The sequence below is a fragment of the Rhinolophus sinicus genome, chromosome 18 (assembly GCF_057876585.1).
Source record: "Rhinolophus sinicus isolate RSI-liver-muscle chromosome 18, RSI-T2T, whole genome shotgun sequence".
In the NCBI taxonomy this organism is placed as follows: domain Eukaryota; kingdom Metazoa; phylum Chordata; class Mammalia; order Chiroptera; family Rhinolophidae; genus Rhinolophus; species Rhinolophus sinicus.
Window position 1 is genome coordinate 46277892 of NC_142518.1, and position 12587 is coordinate 46290478.

General features: G+C 38.5%; 1 protein-coding gene across 2 annotated transcripts; it reads right to left on the reverse strand.

Annotated features, from left to right (window-relative positions):
- Nucleotides 1-2930: 2930 nt before the first annotated feature.
- TAF9B (TATA-box binding protein associated factor 9b) lies at nucleotides 2931-11309 on the reverse strand. 2 transcript variants are annotated; one of them, XM_019713597.3, is made up of 7 exons: nucleotides 11162-11309; nucleotides 10477-10558; nucleotides 10016-10152; nucleotides 9796-9876; nucleotides 8844-8919; nucleotides 5862-5972; nucleotides 2931-4993 (listed from the first exon to the last, which is right to left on the reverse strand). In XM_019713597.3, exons 1-7 carry the CDS (start codon nucleotides 11210-11212, stop codon nucleotides 4830-4832), a joined length of 702 nt encoding a protein of 233 aa, XP_019569156.1. In that variant the 5' UTR covers nucleotides 11213-11309; the 3' UTR covers nucleotides 2931-4829. The 2 variants fall into 2 exon arrangements, with proteins under 2 accessions (XP_019569156.1, XP_019569154.1); XM_019713595.3 differs by having other exon boundaries at nucleotides 9796-9930; nucleotides 11162-11308.
- Nucleotides 11310-12587: the final 1278 nt, after the last annotated feature.

Below are 12587 nucleotides of genomic sequence, written 5' to 3' on the forward strand. Positions count from 1 at the left end.
TCTTTGGAGTTACTGATAGTTTAAAAAATTTAGTTTTTCTGTGTGCCTAGCACTGATTCATTCCTAATATATTCAAACATGTGAGATAGTCTGTTCATTTTTATTAGAGACGTCCCTGCTGGAGTCCTCTGTGCTCCCGTTCCAGTTCGTCCTGGCTGCCCTCTAGGTTTGCTGTACAGTTGTTGCTCTGGGGTAATGCTCTTGAGGATTCTTTTCATCTCCTGTGTTGGACCTCCCCTTTCCTGGATCCCACCCCACCTTTCTTGGTTTACTCTCCTTTTTATGAAACAAGAAGTCACTTGCTTTTCTGAGAAAGAATGACTGGAGAGCAAAATTTTTAAGACCTATGTCTGAAAATATCTTTATTCAACCCGTATACTAGCCTGCTTGGCTATTTATAGAATGTCAGCTTATATATCAGTTTCTCAGACTTGAAGGATTTGCTTCATTGTCATTGCTGAAAATCTAATGACATTCTGCAGTTGATCTTAGCCCAAAGACCAAGAAATGATTCTGATTCTTTTATTGTCTTTGTAATTTTCCCTTCCTTTCCCTTTCCTGTCATTTTAATGGGGTTTCGGGAGTGAGCAGAGGTAAACATGTGATTTCAAAAGGCCATGTTTAACCAGAATTTCTCTATTGGGCATTTTACATATTAGATTTGTATTTCACCTTTATGGATAAAGAAAAGAAATAGTTGGACTCTTGGACAGGATCACAGACCTAGTGAGTAACAGCAGTGATTCAAGTCCAGGTTTGTTTGACTCCAAAGCCTGGTGCTTTTTCATTGTGCCTCACTCCCTGAAGTGGTACTTCTAGAGTAGGACTTTTTGCTTAACCCTAAAGAAAACAGCAAAAGAAAATTTTGGCTGCTTTAAACAAAACAAAATTTTGGGGCTCACATTTTTTCTTTAAAAATCATTTGTATTTTAATTCTGTCCCCATAATTGTAGTTAATTTTAAAATGCATCATGTTTCTGCACACCTCTAATGGTATGCTATACCCTGGTTTGGGAATCAAATTCTAGTCCAATCTTTTTGTAGATGACACCCAGAGATGCTACCCATAAATCCAGCAAATGAATGTCACAGTTGGGCCAGAACTTTAGCATACTGATGACTTTCCCCACCTTCTGATAACCTTTCCCCATACTTTATTATTTCAAATGTATAGAGGAACCGAAAAAAATTGTAAACACCCATAAACCTAGCACTTAGACTCTACAACTGCCAATTCATCCATCCGTCAATCCCTGATTGTACCTTTTAAATACTTCCTACTAGACTCTGCTTCTCGAGTCTTTACCATTTATTTGGGTCATTAATCCAGAGAATGAATGGGGAGATGCAAAGAGCCAAATATTTGAGTAACTGCTATATGCTTAGGACATAATGGAGGGTATGTAAGATAGCACTGATGTACTAAAGGAATCTACAACCTAGTTGAGAGGAATAATATGTAATAGTTTATGAGTATATAAACTGGAATAGTACAAGGATGTGCTTCCTGACTTAATACAGAATTATGAATTATTGATAAAACATTGCAAAGGTTTAGGCTTAAGTGTAGCACATTCACTTTTAACCCCCCGACAATATATGCCTACATATAGGGAAAAAAAATCATGTCATAAACTAAATCTCTTTAGCTCGGGTTTCTGCTTCCCTTTTCCTTTTTATGTCCAAAACTCGCAGTTAGCACATAATAAAGTCAGTAAGATTCCTTACACAATGAGAAGATTCCTTCCTACCGCAGTCCCCTAGCTGCCAGGATCCCTCCTTAGAAGAAACACTCTAAGGCCGGTTTCCTTCACTGTGGAGCTACTTAATGCATATGAAAAGCATAGCCACGTGTGTGTATATATACATATATTAAAATATGTATGGTGGTGTATTGCACACTGCTTTGTACCTGCTGTTCTGATTAGTGTTTTCTTCCCTACCTCCTATTTCCCTTCACTCTGGACTCCTTAGACCACAGTGTGCATTACATCTTCCATTCTCCTGCATGCTGACTATATTCCTATATTCAAAGATACTTGTTTCCTCCTTGTTAAAGGAAGAACTTGGGACAACAATGTCCTCACCCCAATTACCACCCGTATGTCTTTTTAAAAATTTCTCTGGGAAGCTGGAGGACAACAGCTGCCTTAAGTCATTTTTTTTTCTTTTTAAGATTTTATTGGGGAAGGGGAACAGGACTTTATTGGGGAACAGTGTGTACTTCCAGGACTTTTCCCAAGTCAAGTTGTCCTATCAATCTTAGTTGTGGAGGGTACATTACAGCTCAACTCCAGGTCCAGGTCGAGTTGCTGTTGTTAGTTGCAGAGGGAACAGCCCACCACCCCTTGTGGGAGTCGAACTGGCAACCTTGTGGTTGAGAGCCCGTGCGTGCTCCAACCAACTGAGCCATCTGGCCACCAGGGAGCTGGGTGGCAGCTCATTGACTTTATTCTAGTCGCAGAGGGTGCAGCTTGCTGGCCCATGTAGGAATCAAGCTGGCAGCCCCGTTGCCCAGAGCTCGTGGTCTAACCAACTGAGCCACCTGTCCGCCCCCCAACCTTAAATCATTCTTGAAGTTAGATTAGGTGGACATAGTTAGGGAAGGGAAGTTGGCAAGGTAAAGCAATCTTCATCTGAAAGAGCAAACCACTCACTGGCTGACTTAGTAAGTGAACACTCAGATTATAATCTCAGTATCTACAGATTCTCACTAAAGACAGAGCATGTTATGTTTTTAATAGATTTAAACCCATATTTCATTTTTTATTTTGTTTCACTATGATGAGTCAAAAGCTGATTCTAAACAAAAGTAAGCAAGTCCCTGATTTACAAATAATTCATTAAAAAATCTTAGTTGCTTTTTGGACCTCAGAATTACTGGGCCTTGTTTATCTTCTTGAATCTCAAGTGAAAAATGAAAGATAAACTATAAGTTCAATTTTTTTTATTAATCTCGGAACAAATACGTTAACAATTTCTTAGTTATATAGCATTTTACAATTTTGAAAGAACTTTCACATACACCAATTAAACCCTCACAACATCCCTGTGAGGTAGGCAGGGTCGGTGTTATTTTCCTATTACTAGTGAGGAGAACAAGGCTCAGAGGTGAAGTAAGGTCACACAGTTGGTAAATGATAAGAGCCAGGACTAGAACCTAGGCCTTAGACATGCTGCCTCCCTGAGAACATTCAAGTAATGATATCCTATGCTATATATAATGAACATTTCTCTCCTATGACATCGATCAGATCTGTTTTTATCAGTTTGATACCACCTTTTCCTAACATCCAAAAACAAACTGTGATGAGACTTTTCTTCCATTACTGGACAATTTCTGTTGGATGTATCAAGCACCATCCTAAGGTGAAACTTAACTTGTATTTTAAGTTTTGAGGATCCTTGGCTATAAGTTCTAAATTATGATATGAATATTCATTTTAGAAAATTTTGCAAGTATTCCTATGTTGAATATGTCAAACTTACTTAAAAACTGCACAAGCCTATTTATATTTTTGAAATCTTTGCAATCTTCACAGTAAGATGTTTAGATGTGCATAAATGGAAAAAAGAGAAAAGTGTGTAGTAACATTACAACATTAGTGGTAAACCTAGGCAGAGTACACGTAAGTGCAAGTCACATCACACTAATTTGTTTTTGTTGTTGGCGTTCTAGAGGAAGGAAAACCATTAGAAAACTTTCAGGTTTGATCCTATCTTCAGTGTGACATCCTCAGAAACTAGCCAGAAAAATGATCTGAATTGTACCAATAGGAGGAGGGTTCAAGCAGTAGTGATCAAAGCATATATGCATGTGGTAGAAAGGAAGAAAACACTTGCTCTTCAGTGGTTTTGCCTAGGTCCAGTGTAAATATAATTATCACTTATCAAGTCAGATTTTAAGCTATAGCATCATCTATGTTAAATTTAGAAATGTGAAGTCTGGTAGCATTGTCAACTTGGAATATAAGACTGAAACTGAATGTTAACAGACCCAAAACTACTTCTCAAAAGCAGAGTAAAGCTTGCTGGACATAAAAGGGAAGGGATAAAACTCAACTGCTCTGGTATGGAGGGGAAAAACAAATGCAAATCTTCAGGTTAAAGTGAACTGAAAAATATCAGACATGTAAAGCAAGTTTTAAAAATACGAAAATGACACTAAGCTGTATTATCAGGAATGATATTTTAAAAATTCCAGTTTTGGCCTTTTAAATTTAAGAGCAAGGGAGAGAAACTTAGACCTATGGGGAAGAGATGCTATAGAAAACAAATGGGATCTAGAAATGGGATTGAGGAGGTAGGTTAGCGAATACCAAGAAACCAGTTAAATACATTCAAAATGGATTTAGAATTCTTCTAAATCCATCCTCTCCAAAAATGTTTCCTAAATTGAGAAATTTGGTCAAAAAGTTGGTGACAATAAACGTGAGTATTACCTTACAAAAGAAAGTATTTAAATGTAGATTAGAAACTATGCTGTTAAAGATTAGTTCCACTGATCAGGCTGTAGAAACTGAAAATTAAGTGCTGCTGTCAGTGATACATGGCAGAAAACTGCTTCCAAAAATAGAATTGCCACAGTAGGACTCAACATTAGTGAAACTATTAAGTAACAAGAGCTTCACTTTTTATCTTGAAGCCTAATGAAAAAACATTGGCACCCTTACTTATGAAATCTAAGAGTTTAAACTAATGTGAAAAATATTTCAACTACATTTAAGTTTTCTAAGATAAAACTTGAGAAGATCTAGAATGTTCTAGTTCAGTATACCGGGCTCAAAACCACTACACATTTGAAATGCATCTAGACTAGACTATATTCCTTACATAGTATCATTGTCATCATCATCTTCATGTTTTCTCTTCAATGGGTTTGATTCACTGGCTGTGTTCTGTGATGAAACCATGTTGGTGGTAATAAGAATATTTTTGGGCCCAATCATTGAAGGATTAATCAGAACATTTTGAACTGCAGTTGTTGCGGGTACTGTAAACAGAGAAGAAAACACCCCCAAACTATGAATTACCCAGAATTAGAAACATGGTAAAAAGTATTCAACAAAGCTGAATGTAATTCTAATAATTTCAATAGCATGAAGTGCAACTACATCATAGAAGAAACTCAGGTAATTATACTGCATTAAAAGTTGAATTAAATTTTTTAATACTTAAATTAGTATCTAGTACAAGGTTACAGTTCTGTTTTTTGTTTTTGAACTTTACCTAAAATTTCACACTTAGTACTTAGTCATGGGAAGCAGTGAACTGGATTCATCATGGCATATACTAATGTTCAAGGTCAGAAATCATGCTTCCCTTATAGGCCTGTATTTCATGTAAGTAGTTTACTGTGAGTGGTTAAGTTTCAGATGTGAAATCTAAACATATACATTAATAAACTATGCTATAACAGAATTCTACTTATATCATTCCAACTTTATATGTCTCTTTCCATGAAGTGACTAAAGGTACAATTTTCATTTGATGTACACTAAGTTGTATTATTTTCTTGAGCTTTAACCCTAAGTGCTTTTCTCTGAAGATGTCTTAGATTTGTGGACCCTAACTTATTTTGGTTCACAGTGTTTTTCAAGAATCTGATGATCACACTGAATGTTCTCCACCCCCAAACATTACATGTATGTAAAATTTCATATAATTTTAGTGGAGCCATAGACCCACCCCCCTGAAGATTTGCAGCATCACTTCCTGTTATGATATTAAAGCAATTTAACTCTTGCTATAGGAACACAAACTTCTATAATCACAAATTATTCACAAATTGTAAATCAGAAAAAATATTTTAAAAGAACCGCTTACAACATCCCCCACCCCCTGCCTGCCCATCACATTACCTGGTTTAACAGGTGTGGACTGAGAAGGTGGAATCTGCACCGTAAATCTTTGGCTTGTCACTGACGCTGGAGGTGCAACTTTATTTGGGACAGACACTGTTTGTGGGGTTGCTGTAGTTGTAATTAACAGATCATATTAGTTAGATGACTTATTATCCAGGTTCATTTTCTGCCCTTCTTAGCTTACCAAAAACTACCTTCAAAGCACAGGGAACTAATGAAAGGTGAGAAAAAATCATTTGCAATAAAAGCAAACTTAAAAAATGTTTACAAGTTTAATAGTTTAGATGCTAAAACTTCAGGATAGTATAATGGTTAAGAATGTAGGCTCTGGAGCCTACCTGCTTGTGTCTGAATGCAAATTTTATCACGTACTACCTGAGTGTCCTTGGGAAAGTTATTTAATTTTTGTACCTCAGTTTTCTCATCTGTCAAATGGGGACAACAGTATCTACTTCATAGAATTCTTGTAAAGCTCTTCAAACAGCGACTGGCACTGAATTTTAGCTAAATGACGTCATGAAGTTGAGCGTTTAAATAATCTAGCAGAGTAAAGACCCAAGTTTTCTATTCCCTTAGGTGGCACTTTTAATCTCTCACTTGCTGAGAATAAGAAAATGTCTACTAGGTCCATGAAGCTAAATCAACATGCATCTAACAAAAGACTATCAAATACACCCTTTGGGGTCCCTAGTTGGACACAAAAATCATATTCCTTTTCTATATTGAAATTTTATTAAGCAGGAAAGGATCTTGGAGATAATTTAGTCCATCCCCCGCCCCCTTAATTCCACACATTATTCCAAGGTACAACTCAAAATACCACCCCATTTTGTAAAATTTTTTATTTATTTAGAAGGGATTGCCTGCCTCTGAAACTCCTTTAATACATTATAGGAGCCTTATTATTAGTGTCTTATCTCGTTTGATAAATTACAAGCCTCAGCTAACCTTTTTTCATCCTTGAGCACATGGCTTTTGTGCTTTGCTCCTAACAGGCACTCAAATGTTTGCTTGATGAATGAATTTTGCAAGACTCAGACTCAGTATGTATACTAACGTCTTTGCAGCTCTCAAAAATGCATTTATGGAAATGTGTCTGTTCCTAGTTTTTCCTTTGGGGATTCAGGCTTTCCATAGATCCCTTCCCCCTGGAACCAGCAGTCTTCCCAGGGGAGAGAGTTACTGAAAGAAACTACAACTATCATCATCTCCAAGGACAAAGGAGAAGAAAGCCTACATGGGGAAAGAAAGACCAAAGGTATACAGGAATCTGGGTTCTAGTGCTTTTTCTTACAAAGGTATATCTTTGTATATCTCCATCCCTAGGCAAGGTTTTCCTGTATTAAGAAATGGTCCAAAGAATTTGGTGAAGGTTAATGAAGCAAATATAAGTATTTTATTTTGTCAAGAAAATTCATAGTAGGTAGATGTTTTCTTGGCCATTACCCTAAGGTATTGTTAACATTTAAGTAAGTATGGAGTTTAGGTTTTAAAATTGAACAGAATAGATGCTTAGGTCTTATGCTTTATAAAACTCATTGAATTTTTTTGAAGTTAAAAACTTTTATGTTTAATAGTAGTGTTCAGCAGCTCCCTCAACTCTAGATTTTAAAAATCTCTAAAACATGTATAATAAATATCTAACTATAAATAAAAATCACAATTGATAACTAAAATTGGTTAACTTGCCAACATGTGTAACTGATTACCATAGCCTAGAGTTTAAAAAAAATTGGTATTCACTTAAGTAATATGAATCCACAGATAAACAGTATATGATCAAAAGTTACACAAATCATATATGCAAATTTCTGTCCACAAATGTCACATGCAGGTAATTAGAAGTATACAAGTAATACTATACCAGGCTGGTTTAAAAATGCTGGAATGTAAATTCACATCCTAAGAATATGAAGAGATTATCTACACACCTCAAAAATCAAATGCTTACACTAGGCCTACATGACATCTACAGGATTCAAGTTATAAGCAACAAGAGCCAAAAAACAATACTGGTCAAAGAGAAGGGTTTTGTTTTTGTTTTTGTTTTTCTGAAAATACTTTGACTATAAAAGACATCCAGCAGGAATATAGGATAAAAAATCAGGAAATCTAAATCCATTATTTATGTTCTCCTTATTAACCTAAACAATGACATTAAAAAGACACAAATAATGGTTTCTAAATACCATTCTCCACTAAAAGGAACCAGGGCTCTTTGGAGAAATGGCTGATTCTGGGACTGGGGTGAAAATATAAGTTACCAGAGGGTAAGGGGGGATGGTAGAAGGAAAAGGGGGTCAAACATATGGTGATATAAAAATGTACACTTGAAACCTGTATAATTTTACTAACCAATGTCACCCCAATAAATTTAATAAGAAAAAAATATGTAAGGTAAATTTGGAATACCTTGTTCCAGAAAGTAAGAAATGCTCAAAGAATGATGGAGACAGGGGCACAGATGAAGGCACAGATGAAGGGGCTCCCACTGATCAACATAGGGTAATGAATACTACTTTTGAAAAGGTTAATATTAAAAAAGAACAGGTTTTTTTTCTTTGATATCCTTAAGCTTTTTGTACATTTTAAACTTTCTTCTGACTGCATTCTCTTGCCAATTTATTCAGAAATTTCTTTAATTTCTGGTAAATTGGCTACTGCCATGAGTGTGTTTTGCAACTTCATTTGCATAGAAGGCAGAAAGAACAGAGCTTAAACTCCTGTTTTTGGTATCATGCTTTATACCAGCAACAATGCTGGGTAATGTCCAAATCTATACTCCTTGTAGCTTTCTCATTTTTAAATCTGATAAAATACTATGTGTCTATAGCTTTACTATAGGATGAATAATATATCAATGTCAACACACATATGGGAATTTCTGACTCACCTTTTGACTTGGATTATAGTTCAAAATCAAGTGCTGAGGCACTTCTTCTTTACCAGCCAGAAAAGGCATTTCCCTCTCTCACTTACCTATAGTAGGAGTGGTAGGTCTGCTACTAACAGCACCAACACTTAACCGTGGAACTAGTCTTCCTTGGTTAGGTCCCTATGGGATTTAACAAACAAATTAGTTTTAACGTTGTTCAGATTTGACACCTAAAGTTAATAGGAATGAAATTAGGATTGTTGATGTTAATTATTAATGGATAACCCATGGCAAGAATGTCCTGTTTTTGTTCTATTAGTGTTCCGAATCCAACATTTAAACTAGGGTTTTCACAGACATATATATAAACAGATGAGTGTGTGCGCGCGTGCACACACACACAGAATTCTGTATAGTACTTAGGTTACGGTAGAATCTTATTTGGAGATAACAGCTAACTTCCTTATCATTTTCAATCTTAACTAGTCAACATCTTAACCCAAGAAGAAATAAATTCTCTTATAGTGGAACTTCAGACTACAAAGGGAGCCCAATATGGGGAGCACTTTTTCAGTGGTGGGAGAGCCTTGGGTCATATTTCAGAAAGCAAGTCTAATTTCTGATGGTATATAATTTACTCTGTTATTGAGCTTCACTAAAAAACTATGTTCAAGTGGAAAGATTGGGAGTTATGAAACCTGGGAATCAGCCCTAGCTTTGCTACGAACTCCATGGATGAGTTTAGGCTCACTTTCCTGATGTGAAAAATAAGCATTGGGTTACATGAACACTAAAGTTCCTTTTAGCTCTAAAAATTTTAGGTCTTATATTTTGTATTTTAACATAGCAGCTAACTGCAGACACAGTATTTTCGAGGTAGTAAATTAAAAAAAAAAAAAAATATATATATATATATATATATATATATATATATATATATCCTAGTAAATTATCTTAGCCTTTAATCTACTGCACTATCTACAGGCGTTTGTTCTTTACAAATTTATCTAACACATCTCACCTTTTTAAAAAGCTAAATTGACTAACAATTCTTACCTTTTTAATTAAGGACTTCAGCCTATAGTTTGGAGCTGTTAAGCAGTATCTGTCAGGAGGCAGTCTGGGTCCTGCATATGGCTTAATCAGAGGTAAAGGGGTTTGATTTTTCTGCCTTGCAATATCCAGTAAAAACTTAAAACAAGACAAAACAAAAAACTGATAAGAACTACAATGAAAAATTATAAATAAAATGAACTTTAAATAAATGTTTGCTCACATCTCTCGGGGGAGGAGATGTAAAGGACTGGTCAGCGCGGCACTGGATTGCCAGTCTCACATCGTCTGCATCTACATTGGGTTTCTTAGCATGGCTCGAATAAATTTTTGCATCATCCAGGATTGTAGTCACATATCCTTTAAGAACAAAACATTATTTTCTTAAACATATGGAAACAGCTTAATATTTATGGCCACTTTTCTTAATGGAAGGTTCCATTAATTTCTAGAAAGTTTATGAGTTTTGGTTCTAATACCTAATTGTCCTATGTATATGATCAATTTTTAAAAAATACCACAGTATAAATACTGTTGTCCCTTAGCTTGAGCTCCATTTTACTGCTTTAGGCTGAATTCTAAGATATTAACTGTTAAAGTAATTTAGTTGAAAATATTCTTAGAATAAAAGGATCTTTTCAAATTCACAAGTTAGGGAAAAATTTTTTGGTGTTATCAACTTACGGAAAGCAAATTCCAACATTTGATTTATAACCCTTGGCTCATACTCAGTGATTCCCATATCCTTCAGGATCTGCGCCATCACCTGTGGATTCAAATAAAAAGGCCAGATGCATAATCTAGGTACTGGAAATCAAGATTGGACCGAAGGTAGTATTTATATTTATGATACAGGGTCCCCCTTCTACAAGCTCCAAACTTGTACTCAGCCTTTTCCTCCCAAGTGAGTGTCAGGATCACACCAAATGCCTTCGTACCCTCTTTCCTGAAAACTTTTTTTTTCCGCGGGGGATGGGGGCGGGGACGAAGAGGCCCGGGTTGGCTTTCCCAGCAGAGGTAGGGGTGGCTACAGCTGGTTGTCATTTTTGGATGTGGCGATGGGGAAAGCTAGCATCAGAATCCTGGACGCGAGAGTCAGGGTTCGCAGACCAGGCGACACGACGAGGCGGCCGCGACCCGAGGCCCAGGAGACAAACCCGGGCGGTTGGCCTGCGCACTCCGGCGGGGCTGCCGGGATGGCGGGAGAGCGCCCCGGAGCCAGGGCACCCCAATCTCACACTTCTTCCTGCCGCCTCGGTTGGGCTGAAGCCAGCACGCGAGCCCATCCTCAGGCCCTAGGCCTGGGCCTGCCTCCCAGGTCTCTGGCTGCGCCGAGCTTCACGACCCACCGCTCATCCTTCGCACTTACCAAGGCATCTCTCGGAGCGTTCTTGGGAGGCGCCATCTTGCCCGACTCCATGTTCTCCTGCCACTACTCATCCGGGGAGAGAAGGCTGCTCGCAGGCTCCTCGCTCAGGCTCCACCCCTGCGGGGTGCGGAAGGCGGGGTTAACGCGCCACCCCTCAGGCCGCCTCTTCCCAGCCGCTACCGGGCCCCGGGGAGGCTGAAGGGGAGTTGGCCGGCTCCGGAGGACTAGAAGGTACGGGTAAATGCTTCCCAGAGAAGCCCTCGGCCAACACCTGGAAGAGCTGAGAAGCTCGTGTGTTCCAGAGCTGTTCTCTGGAAAAGGGCATCAAAGGGACCACCCTTGTCTTCTCTGGGGCCTCTCCTCACACCTCCCCTCCTGCCACTCTGGCCCTTTCGGTCTCCGTGGAATGCCTGCAGGGGCCCAGCCTCCACCTGCCCCTATGGTTGGGTTGCCTGGTTAAAAGCAGAACACACAGTTAAATTTGAATATCAGATCAACACCGAATACATTTTTAGCATAAGTATATCCCAAGCAGTACACAGGGTATACTTAACACTACAAAATGATTTGTTTATCTGATGTTCAAGTTTAACAGGGCATTCTGTATTTTTATTGGCTAAATCTGGCAACTCCACCCTATATCCTACTCTCCACACAGCAAGCCTTTGGTCTGCTATGGTCACACTTGAAGCCCTGTCGTGGTTGCCCATTTCATACCGATGAAAAGCTGAAGCCTTTGACCACCTACCTGCAAGATTCTCTGCTGGAGCCCCTTCAGCCTTGTCCTTTGACCCTGTGTAGTTTCCTCTCTGTCCCTGCTGAGGCCCGCCCAGGGCCCTCACTTGCCTCCCAGATGCCCTCCGATCCCCACTCTCCACAGAACAGCCTGAATGACTTAAGAAAAACGTGCATCAGTTAACTGTCTCTGGCTTAAAGTGTCCCAAAGAGAACTCTTTCTTACTCCCCCTCAATCTACCATAGTGCTAGAATTCTCCATACCAGGAAAGACACCCTAGCAGTCAGCCGTACTGTGCTCTTTCTCCTACAATCCACATTCAGTCTAGCAGCAAGTTCTGTCAGGACGACCTCCCAAAGTCTGTGTCTTTGCATCTCCATCCAGTGCTACAATGCTAACAGTCCAAGCCAACAGCCTTACTCACCAAGACTACAAAAATAGGTCCCCAAAATTGTGCTCCCCCACATTCTTCACAGACCAGAGGGATCTCTTAGTCATCAATTATATTCCTTTCCTAAAAACCCTATAATGGCTTCCTTCACATATGCAAAAATTCATACTGGTTTCTGGAGCTTAGCGGGCCCTTCAGTTTTTGACACAAGCATACCTCATCGGACTCATCTAAATCCGTAATCCGTCAGGCACCCATCTTGAACTTTGGGTAGGTTCCCCAAGAACCTCCTGTTCTTA

Coding starts and splice junctions, on each gene's coding strand:
- TAF9B (XM_019713595.3), bottom strand. CDS start 11,212: ATGGAGTCGGGCAAGATGGCGCCTCCCAAGAACGCTCCGAGAGATGCC. Junction 10,153..10,476: donor AATGTTGGAATTTGCTTTCC/GTAAGTTGATAA, acceptor TTGTTCTTAAAG/GATATGTGACTACAATCCTG. Junction 5,973..8,843: donor ACCTACCACTCCTACTATAG/GTAAGTGAGAGA, acceptor TTACAACTACAG/CAACCCCACAAACAGTGTCT.